The following is a 23,228-nucleotide window of genomic DNA, read 5'->3' on the forward strand; positions in this document are numbered from 1 at the left end:
TGGCTACAGCATTAAATAAGAATCTAGGATTATTTTTGTTATTTTCTATAAGAGTGGAGAGATATGTTGATCTAGCTACACTAAGAGCTTTTCTATAGTTCAGGATGCTCTCCTTCCATGCTATTTGAAATACTAGTAATTTAGTTTGACGCCATTTACGTTCTAATTTCCGAGCGGTCTGTTTTAAAGTGCGCGTGTGATCGTTATATCAGGGAGCAAGTTTTTTATCTCTAATAATTTTTCTTTTGACTGGAGCTACATTATCTAGGGTATAGCGAAATGTCGACTCTAAATATTCAGTCGCCTGATCGAGTTCTGTGGGGTCAGACGGTGATCTAATCGAAGTTGGGAACTCTGGGAGATTACTGATAAAACTCTGTTTGGTAGTTGATGTGAATGTACGTTTCATACGGTAGCGCGGCGCTGTGTGTACATTATTATTGTGACACACTTGCAATGAGACAAGATAGTGATCTGAGATAACTTCAGATAGTGGTATTGTGAATAAATTTCTTATACTTAATCCAAATAATATTATTAAATCTAAAGTGTGACCTGCTTTATGAGTGGGTCCTACTACACACTTTGGCCAAGCTCGCTCAAAGGGAACGGGATGGAAGGCACGTTAGTCTCAACGACATGTGAGAATTGGATACGACTAAATTAGGGAGAAAAGCGGGGGAAAAAATGAGACCGAACAATGCGGAAGAACTAAAGGCCGCTATTGGAGCATCCTGGTCATCCTGTTAATCTCTATTTAATGCTAATGGTTCTTATGATTGTGGGTTTATACTCCTTAATCCCAGCTTTCCTAAATAGCACCACGATTGAATTAGAAATCATAGTTAAAGACGCATTAAAAATGTGTAAATAAAAAAACAGATTACCCTGAAAATAAATGAATTAGAAATCTGTTAGGTACAGTACAACACATTTTATTAGACTTCCATTTGAGAAAGACTAACTGGTCTACTAACTATTGTTCCTATTATTAACTTGCATTCCGTGTGTCCTGTTTCTAGTCATTTGTCGAAGGCGGGAACTTCTTCCAAAACTACGACTCCCTCTATGAGGCTTTGAAGCAGGCTGCTGTGCTTTACATCAGCGCTGCCATTTCAGGTAAGAGTCTTGACCGCGTATTTCCCCCAAAAATGTAAAAAAAAAAATGCATGCATGCATTATTTTCAGCATGTCCAAGCCTTTTATCAGTATAATCATCTAATCATCTGATTATACTCTATAGATGTCAGATGTACTGTAGTAAGGACCTGGGGTTTGGACCATGATTAACACGCCTTGTTTAAAGTGGCTGTGAAGTAGCTTGTGTGTCATTGTAAACCTGCTCCGTTCATAATTATCCGAACTGCCAATCATGATGCAGCAGCAGAACGCATAAATGGATGCAAATAGTGATTTTGATTTTTTGAGAAAAACAAACAAAAAAAATCTGATCAGGTACATTTCTGGCTCGATGTATTTTATTTAGAATCTGAGCAAATCAGAGAAAAATCTTAAAATCAGATCTGTCCATATTCACCCAGCATCCTTTATAAAGATGGTTTATAAGACAGAGATATTATCAGTGTACACATGATAAAAGAACTCGGGCGGGTTTATTTGTCTTCTGCGTTCGCTGTTTCTTTGTCCTCAGGCTGGAAACGGAGTTACTATGAGAACCTCGGTGAGATCAATCCTTATGGGGCTCAAAAGTCAATCAGTCTCACCCTGCAGCATCCCCTCCTCACACACACACACACACGGGCGCGCGCACACACATGCTCGTCCTGTCTCGTCGTTCGTCTCGTTTTCCTCGGGCGCTGGGTAAATGAGGTTTTCCCCAGCCCTGTATTCAGCAGGGAGTTTCACTCCATTAGTGGAGATGTTCTAATGGGTTCCTCTCAAGCCCATGGTCGCACTAACATGTTGCACGCACCCTGCCTGTGGCTACGAGCCCCACTGAGCAAGCAGGCTGTCTCTCTCTCTCTGTTTTTTTTTTAATGGCTCGCCACATTGTGATTGGTTCAAGGAAAAATGTCCCCTTGTCTGCATAATATAACATAACAAGCAGCTTGGGTTTCGTTGAAAAGGACCTTTAGGGTGCAGAAATACAGGGGAAAAATACAAAAAGGTTTTTCAAACTGCCTACAGGTATTTACTAAATACTGAACCAAACGAGCATACTGTAATTGGCTGTTCTCTCTGGGTGGGCGGGGCTAACCCCTCTTCTTTCTCTATTCTGTCAATCAAAACAGTACTAACCAATTGTGCTTATTTGTGAGCTCATGTGGAATAGGGTGGATAGCCCTATCCCAGGAGACTTAGGGCATGAGACGCGGGATACCCTTGATGCCAATCCATTGCAAGGCACACACACACACACACACACATTCATTACAGTATGCTCGTTTCAGTTGTAAATTAGGAGGTTATCCAAACTGGGATTAAAATACCAGCTCAATGGTATGGGTATATTATAAGTTTTGGCTTTATTTGATCGTACATTAAGGCATGAGTGTACCTTTGTTTCATTTACTTAGTTGAGAAGAGAGTGAAGCGCTTCCTGAGAGACGTGGCCGATCAGTGGAGGAGTCTGGCGGTGGAGGTGCGCAGCGTCAGGTCCATGCTGGAGGAGGTGCAGGGGAACTGGGAGAAGTACATCGGCTGCGTGGCGTCTCTGCAGGCCTGGCTGGAGGACGCTGAAGCTGCGCTCAGGCAGCCGGAGAACACTAAACGAGTGAGTTACAGTAACAACGCTGTGGGTGAGAATATAGCGTTTACTAGACGTGGCCGCGACTTCATCTGCGTGGAATTTAATTGCACACTCATAACCCAGAATTTTATTATTCTTTTTAAGTTAAAGGGGCATTCAAGTCAAACTGGGATTTGTGATTAAACTTGTGGACTTGTGGTGGCTCAGTATATTAACCTATATCCCCACGTACAGTCCTGAGACTCGCTCCAAGACATTTACACATGATTGAGTGAACATTAAAGGAGTTCCTGGGAGGCTGGGGTTTCAGACGTGAATCAGAAAGGCACTCCCATTTTTATTATTATTATTTTTTTTTTTTTCCTAGTAGCTGCTTGTTTGTATGTATTTTAATTGTCTTGTAACACAGAATGACAGATGGTAGTGATTTTTAATTTTTTAATATAGTTTCATAAACAAATGGCTTTAAAAAGCAGCTATTCACAAAGCATAAAGCAGATAAACTTTTCTATAATTAAGGTGAAAAAAGTTAAAGTTACAGCTCTACTGCCACTTTTTGTCGGCCACTCAAGTCCGTGTGCAAGTTGTTACCATGGAAACGGGACGTATGGGTGCGAGCCCATCTCCTGATCAACGAGAATCCAGAATTCAACATTTTCTCACAGCAGTAAGAGTAGAAATGTTGATCGTGTTAGGAAATGAATTGATGCTATCTACGAAGCTTTAACATACAGATTTTAACAAATCTAAGACACGACTATTCACCATTTAATTTATTTAATTACACGCCATTGCAATTTTTCATGGATTTCACGTATAATGTTGAATTATCATTTCTATTCAGTGGGAAAATGAACAAAGTGTACAGTGTACATATAGTAGGTTACACAGACACGTCTCACCCTCCTCACACGGGAACTGTAATTTGTCTGTCTGTGAGTATATTCCCAGTCTCGCTGCTTTGCTGAAATCAGGTCAAAACAATTCCCATCACACTCGTCTCTCTCTCTCTCACACATCCCTAGGAGTTCTTCAGGACTCTTCCACACTGGATGGAGACTCACGCCGGCATGAACGCTGCAGGAAATTTCCTCATAGAGACGTGTGATGAAGCGGTGGCTCGTGACCTGAAGCACCAGCTGCTGCTCCTCAACGGGAGATGGAGAGATTTATTCAGTAGAGCCAAGCAGGTGAAAATCGGTCCGCGTCAGGCTCGGTCCAGAGCTCTGACTTCTCTGGGTTCTGCAGGTTTCCTCCTCTACCTCCAAAATACAGAAACACTATATATAAGTGCTAGGCTGGATCGGTGGCTTCCACGTACTGTAAGTGTAAACGAGTGTGAATAAGTGTGAATGGGAATGCACTCGTGTGTGTATTCTCCGTAGGAGATCACCGGGTCGGGATCATGAGTCAATGAAACGTCCGTGCAGTAAGAAGCACGCATCTAAATCATTATTATGATGAAATGAAAGCATTTAAATTATATTTCTAAGGAACTAATTAACAGGTAGGTATAAAAAGTCTTTAGAATATTATAGAAGAATAAACAAACTTTAGGCGGCATGGTGGTGTAGTGATTAGCACTGTCGCCTTGCACCGTCCGGGTCCGATTCCCGGCCAGGCTCGATTCCCGTCTCTATGTGCATAGAGTTTGCATGTTCTCCCCGCGCTTGGTGGGTTTCCTCCGGGTACTCCGGTTTCCTCCCACAGTCCAAAGACATGCAGGATTGGCACCCCGTCCAGGGTGTACCCCGCCTTGTGCCCTAAGTCTCCTGGGATAGGCTCCAGAATACAGGAATAAGCAGTAATGACGATGAGTGAGTGAAACAAAATTTAGTTGAAATGACTAAAACTATTATAACCTTCAAAAAAAACAAACATTACAATACATACTGTATGAAGTGTCACTACATTTACTCTGTGTTGGCCAATCCGTGTGTGAAAATGATGTCTCATGCTCCCTGAACCGCTCTTTGCTTTTACAATTTGACCACAATGAATCCTGACATCATAGTCTTGCAGTAAAGTGCAATCACATATACATATACATTCAGGTCGTCATTTGAGTGTTTTTTTTTAAGGCTACACAGCTGTTTAGTCCCGATCCCTTGAGTTACCTCCACAGTGTGTGTGTGTATGGCGATGCTCTTACTTTCACTACTAAAGGTAGCCGCGTATACTGTGAGTGATCTCCCATCATGCTCATTGAGGATGTTTTCCACCCACATTTCTTCCTCGAAGATGATGGTTCACCTCTATCTTTACGTGTTTTAATAATGCGTTTTACCCCGTTTGAATATCTTCTTAGTTGTTTTTCTTTGCTTGATACAGACCGATAATTTGAAACAGAGTAACATCGTTGCCATGAGCACAGGATGTGTCTTCTGATGTGGTTGATTACGTAATGAGAAGCTCTGCACTGTTAGGGTTAAATAATGTGTTGCCAGCATATTAATCTTTAATAATTTATTTTAACTATCAGCTTAGCTCAATCCAAATGGTGACTTTTTTTCGGCAGTATATCAGTGTTTATCAGATATACAGCATATGTGAATGTAGTGGTTAGCACTGTCGTCCTGCACCTGCAGGTCCTGGGTTTGATTCCCGCGTTGGGTCTGCGTGCATGGAGTTTGCATGTTCTCCTCATGCTTGGTGGGTTTCCTCCCATAGTCCAAAGGCATGCTGGTTAGGCTAATTGGTGTTCTACCATGGTCAAACAAAATGGGAATAAATACAATGGTCACCTCTACTGGCCTCCAGGGTGTCTGGTTGGACTACAGAGGTTCCTACATGAGGTTCCTATTGATCTATGGATGGTGAACCTGTCTGTAAAAAAACAAGCTTTTGTTTTGAACATAAAATGGGTTTTCACAGAAACATTTGTCACTTATGTCAACTGTTCAGGATTTTTTTGGGGGGGTGGAGGGGGCAATATTTATGCAAATCGAATTTGTGAATTCTTTCTTATTGTGAAGCATTATTCTAAGCATTGATCAAAAGCTGATCTCCGAGTCACTCGTCACTGAAGGTAAACGCTTTGTGTCTCCGCAGTACGCTCGCGTTCACGAGACTCACAGCGAGACCGAGCTGCAGGACGCCGTCAAGGCTCTGAGAGACTTTTTAGAAACTTCTATATCCAAACTCACCTCGCCTGTCCAGGTGTCTCTACCAGACGTCCGAATGTTCATGAGAAACGTTCAGGTGAGAGAAGAAGCCTAATGGATTTAAACAGTATGACTGGATGTTAGACTTAAATAAAGGTTTGATTGATCATGTGTTTTTATTAATATTATTTATTTTTCATTAATATTACTATTCAGCGCAAATTCCGATCTGAGAATATACAGTTCCATGCAAAAGTATACACACCCCTTAAACTTTTCAACATTTTGTCGCGTCACAAACGTAAAAATGTATTTAAATCTGTTTAATTGTAAGCACATTACTCAAAACAAAGCAGCAAATTATATTCCAATAGAAGAAGTAAATGTAAAGGTTTCATATGGTACTATCTCTTTAACGAGTTATCACGGGTGAAAGGAGGTAACGCAGATGATACATTTTTCACTCCTTTTCCACACGCAGTGTTTCAGTGTCTTATGTAAGTACGGTGAGCTGCTGCTGAGCCACGCCCTTTCAGAGGACTGCAGAGCTGAGCAACATGTCGGGGGAGGGAGCTCTTCTTTTATGAGGTCACATTAGGGAGGAAAATGACCAAAACTTTGGGAATGGGAAAAGGGACAGAATCTCATCTCATGTAACTTTCGACAGCCGTGACCCAGGACTTCCTTTTTGTTTCTTCATGAAGGAGATCAAGCACAGGCTTCCGGCGATGGAGGTGAGATATAAAACAGCGGCCCGCACGGCTCAGCTCTGGACCAGAGACTCCAGCAGCGGGGAAGGAAAGCAAGTCCTCGCTACGATGGCCGCCATCAAAGGACAGCTGTACAAGGTACGAGTTCATTCTGCATCTTAACATTCAGACCAGACAAATACCCGGTCGGATCACTTCTCTTACAACAGATCTTCCGTTTGCGTGATGTGTGTATGTATATTTGTGTGTGTATGTATGTGCTCGGTGTTTCAGATGAAGGAGAAATGTCCGCTGGTGCTGAGAGAGTGTCACACCGTGCTTCCCGTGTTAGAAGAGCTGGAGGGCCAGATCTCATCCTTCTATCAGATAGCTGATCACGCAGGGCACATTATCGCCCAGCAGCACGACCAGCACAAAAACCAGGTGAGGAGACGCGATAAACGCGCCGCCGGTGCTGGAAAGACTCACGGTGGACGTGTCAAATAACTGACCTAGTAAAGTAAAGGATAAGAAAATAAGCTTCATTTGATTTTATTAATTTTTTTTAACCACAGCAGATGTAACAGTAGCGCAGCTGGCATCAGCGTCGTCGTCACCGTATAACAGCACACCCGGTCATGGTCTGTTTTTGACTTCACCTTCCAGCCCTCCCCTCCTCTTCTTCTTTTCCTCATCACGGGAGCTCTGGCTAGCAGACTGCTAATGAGAATTAAATTTCCATGAAGTATGAAATTTGATAGTGAAGCAGATGTGTGTGTGTGTGTGTGTGTGTGAGAGAGAGAGACAGAGAAAGAGAGAGAAAGCGAGTAAGAGAGAGAGAGAGAGAGAGACACACACACAATCAGTTCTTCAGTTTGTTTTTGTAGCATCATTTTAACTGCGCGGTTACGATAATGATACAACGCGACTGAAGTCTAAATAGTTATTTACACTTGCTCTAATGGGAACACTTCAAACGACTTTTTTTTTGTTTTGTTTTTATGTAGTAATTTAACACGCACACCATCTGGCCAATCAGAAGTGAGGATTCTTCTTAATGGTTGTCTTATTATTCCCGGTGTGTTTTTGCATCGCAAGCGAACCGAGTCCATGAGTACCTTTCCAATTAAAGTGCTTTAATAGCGCGTCTTATGTTATGTGTGTCGTGTCTTTGTGTCTTTGTGTGTTTGCACGATACAGGAGTTGCTGTCGCAGCAGCAGAGCTGTAAGCGGTGCGTGTGCGCGGTGGAGCGCAGTTACCTGGCCCTGCAGAGGGCGCTCTGCTGCACCAAGACTCTCTACAATTTTGACGCGTCGCTCCTGCAGAACAGAGTCACCGAGCTTCAGACCACGGCCCAGGTCAGCTTACGGCTCCTTTAATCCGTCACCGATACGCGCATCCTCTGATCCCGTGCCATTGAGAACACGAGCAGACGAACTTAGCCAAACCCATCGCGATAATGTTTTACGATAGCATGCTGTTTGATTTTGCTGTCATACCATTTCCAGGTTTGAAGGTATCGAGTTTATGTTAAGTGATGTGAGCAGAAAGGAAATACACACGTAGCAATGCAAAGAAGGCCGAGCAGCAAAATGTTTAAGTGATATAAATTCAACAAAGGTTGAACAGCATGGTTGTTTGGTTTTTAAAGCAGCCGGTACCAAACGGGAATCATAAATGAAGGTTAAGTGAGGTTTAATGTCTATTTATTTCATACTAGGTGTTCCCGCATACAGCGCCATCTGTTGAATTTTGAGTTGAACTAATTATTTTTTTCAAGGTCGATTTTTTAATGATGTACAGTAAGGGCGTTTAAAAAAAATTCAATTAGCGTATCTTCTCTTCCCATGGGCCAGTAAAACAAAGCCTATATGTTACCTAAAGCTCGACCAAATGCACCTGTGAAAACCTCATTAAAATGAGTTCAATAGTTTTTACGTGATGCGTGCACAAACAAACAGACAAAAAATTCCAAAAAACATCTTGATGTGTTCTATTACTCATCTTACGTCCCCACAAATATTTTTTTTCGCAATGTAAATATCTTCGGTGTACATACATGTCCCACTTTACAGCTTTATTAAATGTATAGAATAGAATTTTACTTTATTTGCGTGTCTTTTTAAAATATTCCGATAGTTTTTATATGCAAAAAATAGGATTTTTGTGTTGCAAATTGGTAATATTTGTAATATATTTGGGTGGCTGGAACGGATTATCTGCATTTACATTATTTCCCATGGGAAAATGCATTTTGCAGTATGAAGTTACTACCTTAAGAACTCGCCTCCTGAACAGATGAAACTCGTATGCCGGGGTTTGACTGTGCTAGCAAGAAGTGGAAAAATCAGGAGGTATAAATGTAAGGATGATGTGTGAAGTCTGGCCCGGACTCTTCCTCAACCCCAGCTGCATCACTTTAGTGATGTCAATATCGCTTATATATAATATAACCAGTGGCCTAATTACATTTTTTTAATGTTTAAGGATTTTAATATAATATAATATGATGACTTAGTGATTGATAGACAATTTTTTTTATTTCATTAAATAATATACCTGTACTATTAATTTGCTGATCAGATTTTTTTCCAGTTCAAAACCTTTCCCCGAGCTTTAAACTAATTATTGCGGAGGTAAAGACACAGAGACGTGTGTTTGGTGACAGGCCCTGATGCAGGAGGCGTTGGAGTGGAGGAGGGTCGCCGAGGCTAACGGTAACCTGACACGCCGCTTCGAGGAGACGCGCGCCGAGCTGGAGAAGACGCTGAGGGTGGGCCAGGCGTGTCTGACGGAGAGAGGAGACCCCGCTGAGCTCTTCAGCAAACACAGCGTAGGTCACACCATCCTCACCAGCCCAGAGCTGGCCCACTTCTTCCTTATTTTTCATCTTTATTTATAATATGCAAATGCCTGGATAATATTCCCGTGCGTGCCGTAACTGTCAGTGAGACCTTTAGGAGGAGACAGATAGACGTACGGTACGGTACAGCGCGCGCTCCAGTTTTAAATATGATACATTTTCACCTAGTGTGGAAATATGAACATGTGGTTCTGTGGTTAGGACTTTTTCAGCCGACTGGACCAGCGAGTGTTGAACGCGTACCTGAAGGCGTGTGATGACCTCACCGATATCTTACCCGAGGAGGAACAGCAGGGTCTGCAGGAGTCGGTCAGGCGGCTGCACAAACAGTGGAAGGTCAGTCAGGATGCTCAGACTCGCAGATTTCTTCTCTCAGTACGTTTTTTTTTTAAACTACGTAACCTAAAATAAAATGTAAAAAACGCTATCCGCCCTTTTTCACATACATGACATCACACGATTGGTTAATTTTGGCTGTGATTTACAGCGAACGCAGGCTAAAGCGGTACCTCGGCATACGAGTTTAATCCATTCAGGAGGCGAGTTCTTAAGGTGAAATGTTGTATTGTGAAACGCATTGTCCCATAGGAAATAATGTAAATACAGATAATCCGTTCCAGTCGACCAAAAATATTACCAATATTACCAATTTCCAACATTATAATCATATTTTTGCATATAAAAACAATCAAAGCATTTAGAAAAGAATTTCAAATTTGGTAAAATATGAAATAAATAGACATTAAACCTCATTGAAGCTTAATTTATTATTCCTCTCGGCACCGGCTGCTTTAAAAACCAAACTGAAAGCATCTCCCTTCTTGCTACCGTCCTTAATAATATTCTTGGTCTCCATGGTGTCTCCATTGATGTCTTCACTAAATGTTGTACAGTACGAAATATAAAAAAAAAGGAAAGGATAAACTCGCTTCGCTTGGCTTTCCACTGATGCAAACAAGTTTTTATTGGCTCAGTCGCTCGTATGCTGAAAATGCTTTGCGAAAATACACAAGGCAGGACGTTCGCAGGCTGAGGTACCATTATATGCCCCTGGCAAAACTATTTAAATGAGCTCTTACTATAGAAACGATGATGTACCAGAACGAGAACATTCGTCAAAAGCTGTCAAATTCCAACCAATCAGAATGAAGAGATGTAATAAGGGTTACTAGAAAGTTCTTGTCTGTATTGCGTCGACCAGGACATCCAGGCCGAGGCTCCGTCTCACCTGCTGAGGCTGAGAGTGGAGGCGGAGCGGCGCTTAGTGATGACATCACTGCAGGAGTGCAGGGCGGAGCTGCAGAGGGAGGAGAAGGCGCTCGCAACAGCCGGCAGCGAGCGAGTGCTCCGAGAACACAGGGTAAAAACAGATGAGACAAAATGTTAATAAGGAGACATAAATGAGAGAGTCTTGAGGGGTCATGTCCGTGTGCGTGCACACTCAGGCTTTTTTCAGGAACAAGAACCCTGTGTCTGCGTGCGAGAAGAGGATGAGGACGATGGAACAGTTTTGCCAGAAACTTCCAGAAAACGACCCGGTGCAAAAAGCGCTACTCGAGACCAGAGACGATGTCTCAGCGGTTAAAGGTCAAGTGGAAAGCGCCCATGTGAGACTTCAGGAGCATCCAGACAAGTGGCGCGAGTGGCACCGCAGGTGAGGACTGGAATATAAATCAGGTTTATCTCTTGCGCGTGGAGAGAGATACAGCTCCTGAGATCCGGTGTGTGTCTGTTTCAGGTTCAGCGAGCTCTCAGACTGGATCGCTTCCCAGCACGGAGACGGAGAGAACCTCGCCGTGCAGGTGAGCTCAAGCTCGTACGGGGACCTCAGCGTTTCCATGGTAACAGCATCCTCCGCATCCACGTGTGTACTCACTGATTGAGTTTACTCACTTTGCAGTTTCTCAAACTGTATGTGTGTATGTGTGTGCGCGGTGTGTGAACACAGAGTGAGGTGCAGACGGCTCAGGAGGACGTCCTGTCCTGGCTCGTGGCTCGTCTGGAGGTGCTGGAGGACCTGAGCAGCGAGGCTGAAGCTGTGACGCGCAGAACGGAGCTGGACGAGCTCGCGCGCACCCTCGGCACCCTGCTGTCCTCTCAGGATGAAGTGAGAGCGTCTCTCAACAATATAAACAAAAGAAAAAAAAAGATTAAAAGAGAAAGCATTCCAAGTCACTTTGAAGCTGGATGAGAGGATCTGATTGGATATCACAGCAGGATAATTGATAATTAATCTTAACCCCGCCCCCTTTTTTATTGTCTGGTGCCTAATTGTTTTGCTTCACAGAAAACGTAGAGTACGTATACACAAGGAAGGACAGAAATATCAGCAACAGGGTTATTCTGCAGCACATGGTTATTTGAACAGGTGTGTGTATGAGCGCTCTTTCTTTTCTCTTTCCTCCCTCCCCTCTCTCTCCCTCCCTCTCTCTCTCCCTCTCTCTGTCCGTGCGCTAAGGCGATGTCTCTAGATGGAAACAGCGAGAGAGGAGAGGAGGAGGAGGACGCGCTTCAGACGCAGGAACACAGCCGAATCCTGAATGCGGCGAGCGCAACCGAGGCCAGGCAGCTGCTTCTTATTCACCAGGTGACCCCAAGCCTACTTTTTTTTTCTTTCTTTCTTTCTTTCTTTCTTTCTTCAAAATTCATAACCTGAAACCCTTTTTCCAAAAACCGTCCATCAAAACTAATATAAATAATGAACAGGGCGAAGCATGAGCGAACTCTATGAACAGAGAAAAAAAAAGTCTCGTATAAATAAAACATCTACGCATGAATTAACCTATAATCAGAAACGGATCTAAATAATAAATGAACGCGTCTGCTTTATTTTAACGCGCTTCATATTTAAACAGCAGAAGCTGAAGTCGCAGCAGAAGAGGAGAGGGTGTCTGGGCGAGGAGAGCAGAGACGACTGCAGCTCGGCAGCACAAGAGAGATATCTACAGGTACAGTACGGGAGTCCAGGGAAATCGGAGCGCTCCTCATACAGTAGGAAGGGGAACACCCGGTGCTGTGCTGTTCGAGGAAAGTAATCAACGACAGCCTGGTTTTATGGAGCAGAGTTATTGCAGATGTTTCCTATAATCCTAAAATGTCTTGAACCACTTTTTACACTCTGGAATATTGGCCGTCCCATCAGGGAATAAAGTAAAAAAAACCTCTATAGATGTGATAACCTGGTGATTCAGTACATTCAGGTGGTCAGGTGACGTCATTTTATTGCCCCATAACGTTGCTGAGTAACTGATCAACCCCAGATCATAACCCCGCCTCCAGAGGCTTGTACAGTGGACACTATGCATGATGGGAGCATCGCTTCATGTCCTTCCCTTTAGTTTTCTTTGCTTGATGCCTCTTAAATTTCCTCAGTGATGTTCCCAATAACAAATCGCTGACACTGGAGACTCCTTACATATACATATATATATAATAATGATTATATTATTATAAACCTGCTGTTATGGATAATGATCCAGTGTTACAATTCTATCATTTATAATGTGCATTTTATTTTTAACTGATATAGTTGTGGGATGTTTGTGTGTGTGTGTGGGGTTTAGGCCACCGTGAGAGCGTGGCAGGAGTTTGAGCTGGACCGAGAGGCTGTGTGGCAGTTCGTGTGCGGTGTGACTCCTGTCCTGCAGCGAGAGTTTATATTCAGCAGCCTGGAAAACCTCAGGCATCAGCGCGACCAAGCTCGGGTAGGCCTGCTTAGCTCCGATTTCCATAACACAATGACATCAGCTATATTACGAATTTAGACGCGAAGTAGGTGTGGCCTGTTCTTTACTTAAACGGAAAAACAGGCCACGCCCACTTTACGTTTAAAATTCTGGAGCTGATGTCATTGTTTTAGAGATATCTGACCTGGGTTATTTCTGGGTTATTTTTAAGTCTCTAGAGACTTTTATTTCTTCCCTTTTGTGATATTTTTAAACAGATTGAGTCAGTTGTGTGAAGTAATTAGCAAATTGTGTATTTAATTTCACCTAATGCACCGTGACCCTGAGCCATTAAACCAGTGCTCCTTTTATTCCTGTGTGTTTAGAACACATGATCTGTCCATTCTCAGTACCGTCCTCTTATTTCACCTACATCTCTTTTATTAAAGCATAAATTCTCCTGAGTTCTCCTGATAATTAAGCAATATCACACGAGAGTGAGCGCAATCACTTCTACTGCCACACAGCAAGTAGTGCCCTTGATCACGGGCTATAGAGGGATTTGGGATTCAGCCTTCATAGCATTATTCTTATATAATCTATTGTAAATATGTGTGTGTGTAGGAGCTTCATTCACAGGCTGGCGTGTTTATCGAGAAGACTGACTCTCTGATTAAAAAGGCGTCTGAGATTCGTTTGGGCTCGGAGAATGATGCCCTGCTGCGTGATCAGGCCAGAGCCGCGCAGAGGAGAGTGCGGGACACGCGGGACGGCCTCGGCAAAATGTAAGACCAAGAGAGGTCCCAAACATTCTGTGACTTTAGGAAAAAAAAAATTTTTTTTTTTTTTTATAAAATGGATCAGTCTATAGGTCACTGAAGCAGAATTAACTTTGTATTAAAAATAATTAAATAAATAAACAAATTAAGTTTATTTTGTTATTATTATTTACTTATTTATTTATTATTAAACTATTTATTTTATTTATTATTTATTATTTTAATAATTAAATTATTATTATTTTTTGTAAATATTGTTTCTTACAATTATTTTTATGAAATGTAAGAAATTTTAAAATAAATTTTATAATAAGATAATAAAAAATAAACAATTAAAAAAAGCAAGTAATGTTTTGAAAAGTGATAGATTTTTTATTACAGTTAAAATACAATTTATTTTAAGAATTTATTCTCAAAATATTTTAATTTTTCTATTATATTCTATCTTTATATTTTCTATTTTTAAAGAATTAGCATTTTTTTCTTGGACTTTACAAAATATACTATTTTTGCAATGTCACTCCTTTTTTTGTAACTTTAAGACTTGTTTCTTAAGTTCTTATGTCATAGTATTAATAGAATATTACAAAAATTATAAATTTTTAAGAAAATTTGGAAATGTTATTTCTTAAACTTTTTTTTGAAGATTCCATAAGCTCTCTCTCAGTATACTGCAGCTTTATTTTTTTGTATTAGTGTCATCTGTGACTTGTTGGTTGTCAAAACGTTGTGGTGACGTTAATTTGCCAACGTTGCAGACATTGGGACAGCGTTGGTGTTCAGTTGTTTTTGAAAGTTAGAACTATTCAGATGAAAGGACATCGAAAGCAACATTGATTACAGTTGATTACATTCCGAAGTAAAGAGCAAAGCCATTGTTCTGTAGCTGTGTGATCTCTGGAATGTAACTCGTGCTCTGCATTTAGCTTTTATCAGTCCGCTACAGCAGCGCTACACAAAAAAAGCACTTTTTAGGAATTGGCCGTAATGATGATATAAAGCTATCATCCATATATAAAGTGTTCATTACAGCCATATGTAAGTGTGTGGTAGCTTTAGTTCAGACGTGTCCTTGTCTGGGTTAGGGTTGAGACAGGGGAGGAAAAACAATGTGCAAATTATTTATAGCCCGTTAAGACCTCTGACTGTGTGACATGTGTGTTGTTTTTTTCTCACTTCACGCAGGATATCAGTGCTCGGTGAGATTCAGGCACGATGGCAGCATTTCAGCTGTGACTCAGAAGCGCTCTCCTCCTGGGTGTGTGAGAGAGAGAAGGAGCTGGAGGCTGTAGACGGCAACACTGCTGTCTTGGAACGACAGATTCACACCGTGGAGGTAAAAAAAAATAAAATAATCCCACGACTTTTTTAGAGTTTAAAATGTTCGCTGTCGTTCTCATGGACTTGCGTGGTTTCCTAGGTGATGGAGGCAGGTTTGGAGGAAAGGAAGGACGCCCTGAGTCAGTTAGAGGCGGAGTCCCGAGCTCTGACTCGTTTCATGACTCCTGGAAAGGCGGAGCACGTTAAAGCTCGCTTATTACAGACCAGCAGGTCGTGGGAGGAGCTTACAAACAGCGTGAAGCGACGATGGGCGGAGCTTCAGATCAGCTTCTCGCATAAAGTGAAGTTAACCGAGGACATGGATGAGGTTCGAGTGTTAGAGACGCTGCTCCGTGTATTTATGTGCTATGTATTGTTTATTTGAACTTCTGTCTGTTTTTGCATCTTTAAGGTTAAACATGTGCTTAAAGATCTAGCAGAGAAGTTGGATAAACCGGTTACGGGCTGCACATCAACATCGGGGACGTACCAAGCTCTCCACGAGCATATGGTACGTGTCTTTGGCTTAGAGAGATAGAAATGAGAAAGGTCACTATAAAATGGTGCTTTTGTATAAGAAGAGTTTCAGCTGATCGGCCAAAACATTTGCTGATTTTTAATTCTGTTTTTTTTTGTTATACATATAATACAGGAAAAAAAAACGGCTTCTGAAGTTTATGCAACTTTAAAAGGACGAATCTTGCTTTCCTAAAAATGTTAAGTTCCTAACTTCAGCCGTCTTAGAGAGATGATTTTATATGAGCCCCAAAAATAGATATTTTTCAGCGTTATACTGTCTCGCTTCAAACTATAATCATTTAAAATGAGTAATGATACTAAAATTGGCGTAAGCCTCTAGAAGCATATGACCTTAAATGTTGCTTAAATCAAAGAATTACATGCAAAATTATCTTTTTCTCCCCCAACAACAGTGGTTTTGTTTAAATGCTCCAAATTAGACAAACACCTTATATTACTGTATGTGGCCAGAAAACATAAACACTGATAGTTTATTCAGTTTAAACTGCTTTTTGTAGTCTGCTCAAATTGTTAACACACATTCAATTCAATTTTATTTGTATAGCGCTTTTAGCAATTTTCATTGCCGCAAAGCAGCTTTACCCCGTCAAAAGAATTATTTAAGTTTGTATGAAATGTGAATTTGTATGAATCAAAATGGTCAGTTTGTCCCTGGTGAGCAAGCCGAGGGCGACAGTGGCAAGGAAAAACTCCCTGAGATGGTAATAGGAAGAAACCTTGAGAGGAACCAGACTCAACAGGGAACCCATCCTCATCTGGGTGAAACAGAAAGCAGTAAATGATCTGCATTTATACAGTGTGTAGGGTGGGAGGCAGTTCAGCTATAACAGGTGATGTTAATTGATGTTAATATGGAGTCCAGATAGTTATTGAAGACCCAGGTAGACTTGTAAGAAGTTCCAGTCATGAACTATCGAACTGTCAAGGCCCCAGAGAAACAGTTGCCAACACCAGTCAAGGCCAGAACCATTTCTTAGGTAGAGAGAATCATTCCCAGACACCAGACGCATCCCAGAGAGACACACGGGGCATCCATGTGACGAGATCTTCAGCCAGAAGCGGAGCACCAGGATGGGTCAGACAGGTCCGGAGGGCAGAGGGAGTCTGGATCACTGGCAGCTCAGGAACGACATGTGTAGCTCGACAGAGAGAGAGAGAAAGAGTGAAAGGGGGGGACAGGAGGAGAGAGGAAAGAGAAAGAGGGGGGGAAAGAGAAGAAGAGGAGAGATGGCAGTTAGGTATGGTCACAGTCACACAATGTATAATGTGAATGTATATTAACTGTAGCGTGGAAGCAGAGACTCCGGCAGGACTAACTATGACAGCATAACTAAAAGGGAGAGCCAGAAGGAAACACAGACATGAGGGCTTCCTGACATGTAAAGCAAACAATCACCTCACCGTCAGCAAACCTGAGTGATTAATGAGAGTGAGGAAGACAGCATCCAAACATACCAGTTCACCATAATACTCTACGTCCATGAGTCCCCCAGATCTGCTCCTTTACCTATGGCTAATCTATTTATAAAAATGCTTGGCTAAATAAATAGGTTTTTAGCCTGGACTTAAACACTGAGACTGTGTCTGAGTCCCGAACACTATTTGGAAGACTGTTCCATAATTTTGGGGCTTTGTAAGAAAAAGCTCTGCCCCCAGGTGTATTTTTCATAATACGCGGTACTGACAAGCAGCCTGCATCCTTTGATCGAAGTAGGCGTGGCGGATTGTAAGACACTAGCAGTTCGCTCAGGTACTGCGGCGCGAGACCATTTAATGCTTTATATGTCAAGATATGTCACATATACCATTAAAATTCCAGGTCGACCTGGTGTTTTGCATGAGAGATTGGTGAAATTTTAAAAAGCAAAAAATCTGTAGTGTCCGTAACCATGTCAAATTCATGTCGCAATATCTTAACAGTTTTGTATTTTAGAATAATACACCTTTTCAGGTTTATGTCTTTTTATGTGAAATATAAATCGGCCAAGTTTCATCTGAATGACAGTTAAGATCGTTAACAGATTTAAATTTTAAAAAAGTTCCGGACACTAAAACATAAAAGGGCATGAAACTGAATTTAGCAAATGTGTTTCTTTTTATCTGATAAAATATAAATGTATATGTATATTTACAAAAGAAAAATGCATGGATCGGGAGATAAAAGGCATTAAGTATTATTTAAAAAAAATGATGTAATATGATTCTATCTAAAAATTCACTTTTCACCCATACTGTAGGTGAGACACTTTTTAGCATGGTTTGTTAGCGCCGTTCTTCGGGCTGGTCAAAACAATGAGCTCATACTTACAGTAGGTCCAAGAACATCAGATGGTGTGTAATTTTCTAACTGCAACCTAGGGAGAACAGTATTTAATTCTGAATCAACTTGTGTGCAAGAAGTGAATTAATCTGTTTGTTTTTTTTTGGTAGAAGTGAGCCGCTGAACTGAGCTCCAGGGTAAAACCCGAGCCAAAGCAGAACTGCCGCTGCTGTAGAGATATCCTGAGCATGTGTGCCTGAATGTGTTCTGGATTTACATGTAATTATCATTTTAACCAGCAGATGAAGCTATTAGTTTTTGAAATTGATCCAGACAGGGTCAAGGTCATAGTGTAATAAGGTCAAACAACTGATTTAGATTTTCTTCTGTATTTTTCTGAGTGTTTAAAGGGTACTTTAAATGACACACTCGTAATACAAAAAAGGATCAGACTGATTGATGCTCTTGACTTTTTAAAACTTTTTCTCAAAACATGGTATCGCTGCTAAAAAGTCTCTCACCTAGGTGGAAAGATTAATTTTCAGATAGTGTCATATACTGTAACACAATTTTTCATAATACTTAGCACTTTTTATCTCCCGATTCATGCTTAGTTTTTTGTAAATATGCTTACACATTTATATGTTTATCAGATAAATTTAAAATTAAATGTAACATTTACTAAATACAATTTCATGCCCTTTTATGTTTTAGTGTCTGTAACTTTTTAAAATTTATAAAATAAAATATAATGATCTTAACTGTCATTCAGATAAAACTTGACTAATTTCACAAGGAAAGACATAAACCTAAAAAATCACATTATTCTAAAATGCAAAGCTGTTAAGATATTGCAACATGAATTAGACATGGTTACGGACACTACAGATTTTGTGCTTTTTAGGCTTTTACCAAAAAACCAACTTAAGCAGCAACTTTTATAGGTCATATGCTTCTATAAACTTATACCAATTTAAATGTCAATACTCATTAAAAAAAAAATCTGAATCATTTGCATTTTTTATTATTATTGTTATATTATTTTCTGTATTATATGTATAACATAAAAAGCACTAATACTGCATTTTGTTTTTCTATTTTAATTACATGAAGTGTAAAACCAACTCTACAAAAGAACAAACAAACCAAAAGCACTGATTTCATTTTAATTTAAAAGTGTGAAAGCACTCATTAATTTGTCCAATGCACTCATCTGACAGAAGGTTTTCATGCTTATGTACATTTCCGTCATTGCCAGGACACATGGCAGGCTCTTAAGCTCCTGCAGCCCAGACTGGTGTCCCTGAGCCTGGGTTTAAGAAGAATATCTAACAGGGAGCAACTGGAGAAAGACGTCTCAGAGCTCCAGCAGACTCATATACAGTACACTAGTAAGGCTGCTAGGAAACAAGCCAGACTGGAGGACCTGTTGACTCGGTGGCAGCAGTAAGCCAAGCTTTGTTTTTCATCTTTGTTCAGGAGACCTTCAGGAGAACTTCATGCAATTTAGGATTTCAGAGTTGACCACAGTTAAATCATTGTGAAAAGTTATGTGTATTCAGAGTCAGGTTGCGCTGCTGCATAGGTTGATTTTACTATAGTGGCTAGTAGACTGGCACAGACGATAAGGACTGAAAAAGAGACAGATGAAAAGGTTTTGTTTCCATTTGCTATTAAATGTAATATTATGCTACATCAAGGCAAAAGACAACTGATTTTTTTTTTTATTAATAAAGTACAATGATGAATTATTGTCATTTGTTACAGTTGTAATTGTCAATCTTTGCCCTGTACTCATAATAATCATGTAGTGTCTTAACTGAAATTCTGTAAAGTTTGTAGTTAAATCTGAGGTCTCAACACTGATGTGCACAATTTTTGTATTAAATCCTCACTAACGTAAATCTAAATACAAACCTTCGTGGGAAATGTGATCTTTAGATCCCTAAAAGCTTTCAGCCGGCCTTAAACTAATGGCTGAGATTAAAATAAAACAGCTGTCGAAAATTCAGGTTATTTAATTCACGAAATTCAGAAAAAACATGTAAAGATTCAAAAGATTTAAATAAATGTCAAGGCTGCCAATTAATTATTTTTAATTGTTTTATTGTAATTTTTTAAAAACATGAAATGTTATAACCTTCAATTTTAATATCTAAAATATTTTATTTTAAAACCTGAATTGGATCTTAAGGTTCAGCTTGGTTCTCCTAATTGGTTTTATTTCATAGTTACTCCAAGTTAATTACTCCATCCCATAATATTCCAAAGTTAAGAACAAGCTTGTTTTAGTATGTGAGATGGAGTAAAGAACATAATATTATGTTGAACTTTTAATGGTGTTGGGTGTTAATTTCGATTTCCTTCATGTGGTTAGGTATGAAAGAGGACTCTCAGTTCTCCAAAGCTGGTTAGACAGTTCAGAGAACCTCTGTAAATCTGACACGCCATACCTGGTCATGGATAAAACCAAACTTCATAGCCAGCTACAAACGCTACAGGTACAGTAAGTCATAAGAAAACAATCTGCTAGGGTTGTTCATGGGCCTAGAAGACCCGTTGGCTGACCAGGTTTTTTTATTAGTTTTAGTTATTAATACTTTTGCGTTGGGCGTATTTATTACCTGGTAGGACTTGCAGAGTGAGGTTCCCTCTCAGGAGTCTTTGCTGGAGAAGTTGGAGAACCAGGCCGAGTTTCTGTATCCCACAGCCTCGGAGGAACGGGTGGGAGAACTGACAGAGCTTCACTGCATCTTGGAGGAGAGGTGGTGCTCTCTCAGTGTGAGCATACCTCTTAGGTAAATCTCCAAACATACCGTAGCTATTTGATGTTTTATTCTACTGAGAATTTCACCTCAGGAATGGTTCCTGCAAACCCACTTAACTAGTAAGTCTTTCATCAAGTGCAATGTTTTTTTTTTCTTCTGGTCTTCAAGTAGAATCTATTTAGAAAGATAAGATCTTAACCATTTAAAGAATCCTTATCAGAATCAGAAAACTTTATTGATCTCGCAGGAAATTGCTTATGTGAATCCTTATACACCTTTTTACTGCAGATGGTTTCAGTTACAGAAAACCTTAAAGATCCTTTGGAAATCATGACCTCTCCAATTATCCTTGAGAAACCTTTTTTTTTTTTTGCTAAGAGCAATATATTCCCTTTGAAGATTTTTGTTTATTGTTTCAACTGTGGTTTTTCTAGTTGTTGTTTTGAAATCGCTTGTAACAATACTCAATTTTAACTCCCGAAGGATGCAACAGTCCAGTCACCTTTTTAACTTTAGTTTACACTTACCAAAGGTTTTTTGGATGTCACTCATTAAAGGTTTCTTCTACTCTTCTTAACCAAGTTTCTTAACCGGAAACGGTACGTTCCTAAAATGGACTTTTAGAGTTCCCCAAACTTTTGTTTAGAGTTCCCCAAATAAAAAACATAAGGAACCATTGTGTATTGAATGAAACCTTTTTACTCAACTGTAGAGATTTCATGTGATTTTGGCTGAAATTCTTCATATAGACATTGGCTGAAGACTTTTCTTAGACCTTTCTAAAAAGGTGTTCCTTAACAGTTCTATGGATGGTTTAATGGTTCATTAACTTCATGATAAAAAATTAAGGAGGAGTTTAATTAACAAGAGTGTAGATGACTAAAAAGAAGAATCCTGAAAGGTTGATTGGTATTTCCCTTTATTTCGTGGGTACCTTTTAAAGGTTCTATCTGCAACCCTAGAGCAGGACCTTGGAGCTTTCTGAAATCCATTCTAACTAGATCCTCTGTTTAAGGTTATTTCTGTTAAGAACCCTTAAGGAACCTTGTATTTTAATAGAAGTGTAGGTTGATAGAAGAACCTGTAATCATTTATAGATTTTTATGCATTTTTCAGGATTCAAGAACTTCAGGCCCATCTTTCTCGCCTTGAGCAGTTTAACCAGGTTCTAATGACATTCACTCAATGGAGTGAAAACTTTCTCAGGCAGTTACGAACCAGATCCAAAGTCACCATCACTGACCTGACATTGACTGGTACCCAAATCAAGGTAAAGACACACTTGTAGTTGTACATATGGTCATCAATCTTTCTTGACTAAGGTGTACTTTCTTATAGTATTTTTTTTTTAAAGGATGATGAAGCTCTTCTTCAAAACCAAACTAAAGTAAAGGAGGATCTAAAGAAGCACATGGAGGGACTAAGTCCTTCTCTGGCTCCACTGGATCTTCAGCGATTGCAGACCAGGCAGGAAGACTGTCTCCAGCCTTTCTCAGAGGCTAGGAGTCTGCTACACAATCGTTCTGAGTCTCTGGTTAAACTTGAGACCTTCCTGCTGACCTATAGGTCGACCACCACTTCTCTCCAGACCCTGCAGAGAGCTGTAGGAGAGACGAACTGGGACGAAACCAAGGATAGGAACGTGAACCAGGAACTAGAGCAGTTGTCACAGGAGTTAGCCACTGTGGAGGTACAGGCTATAAGTCTGGACAGTAGTCTGAACAAGGCATGTCTACATCTACATGGGATTGACGGGGACAGGACGTCCTGCCGGGGGCTGGTGGAGGATCTGGGATCGGGATTGCAGCAAATTCAGAGGAGCATGGGGACCAGGCAGAGCGAAGCTGAGGCACTAGGAGCCATGAGGAGCTCCTTTGTTAAAAGAAAGGAGATGCTTTTGAAGAGTTTAAAGGAGCTAGAGGATAGAGCCAGAAAACCATGGCTTCCAGAACCAAGCACACAGAACTTCCAGCAAAGGTAACCATAGGAAGCTTTCTCTTGTATGTAGTAGCTTGCATAGGTATTTAAATCTATAGTAAAGCACGGTGGTGGTAGCATTATACTGAAAGTTGTGCGCAGACACTTAGCTGCTTCTCAGACAAATATTCTGAATGTGATGGAGGATGAAAGTGTTAAATTCAAAATTAAATATAAGTACACTTTACCCTAAAAGGGTAAAAGGGTTGCATACTGGCGCTTAGTATGCAAAACATGCAACCCCACTACTATCAGATATGCGATTTTAATGAATATTAATCAACATCTTTTTAAAAACCTCCAGAACTTGTATGTGTGTGTGTGTGTGTGTGTGTATTAGACTGTGGATGCTAAACCAGTTGGAGGAGGAACTCGAAGCTCTACAGCACAGTCAGCTGTGGTTAGGCGAGAAAGGCGAGCAGTTGGCTCACAGAGACCCTGAGATGGTCGAGGAGGCCCGGCGAGATGTGACCCTCGTCCAAACCAGTTGGGAGAAAATTAAAGATGTCATCTCAGAAGAGTAAGTGTATGATCTAACGGTTATATAGGTCA

The 23,228-nt window shown here is 40.6% G+C and overlaps 1 protein-coding gene across 1 annotated transcript in view; it reads left to right on the forward strand.

Moving 5' to 3' along the window:
• Window positions 1–23,228, forward strand: part of syne1a (spectrin repeat containing, nuclear envelope 1a) — a 202,842-nt gene that overhangs the window by 52,502 nt on the left and 127,112 nt on the right. Inside the window, 26 exon segments of the mRNA XM_053488825.1 lie at window positions 1,023–1,119; window positions 2,538–2,734; window positions 3,736–3,900; window positions 5,762–5,911; window positions 6,519–6,662; window positions 6,798–6,947; window positions 7,704–7,862; window positions 9,173–9,337; window positions 9,569–9,703; window positions 10,569–10,727; window positions 10,813–11,021; window positions 11,106–11,169; window positions 11,316–11,474; window positions 11,826–11,954; window positions 12,223–12,315; window positions 12,931–13,071; window positions 13,657–13,817; window positions 14,997–15,147; window positions 15,232–15,459; window positions 15,544–15,642; window positions 19,190–19,377; window positions 20,309–20,432; window positions 20,563–20,729; window positions 21,816–21,969; window positions 22,054–22,676; window positions 23,017–23,196. Of these exon segments, the coding sequence (XP_053344800.1) occupies window positions 1,023–1,119; window positions 2,538–2,734; window positions 3,736–3,900; window positions 5,762–5,911; window positions 6,519–6,662; window positions 6,798–6,947; window positions 7,704–7,862; window positions 9,173–9,337; window positions 9,569–9,703; window positions 10,569–10,727; window positions 10,813–11,021; window positions 11,106–11,169; window positions 11,316–11,474; window positions 11,826–11,954; window positions 12,223–12,315; window positions 12,931–13,071; window positions 13,657–13,817; window positions 14,997–15,147; window positions 15,232–15,459; window positions 15,544–15,642; window positions 19,190–19,377; window positions 20,309–20,432; window positions 20,563–20,729; window positions 21,816–21,969; window positions 22,054–22,676; window positions 23,017–23,196 (4,391 nt within the window).

This window comes from Clarias gariepinus, chromosome 27 (assembly GCF_024256425.1).
Source record: "Clarias gariepinus isolate MV-2021 ecotype Netherlands chromosome 27, CGAR_prim_01v2, whole genome shotgun sequence".
NCBI classification, from domain to species: Eukaryota; Metazoa; Chordata; class Actinopteri; order Siluriformes; family Clariidae; genus Clarias; species Clarias gariepinus.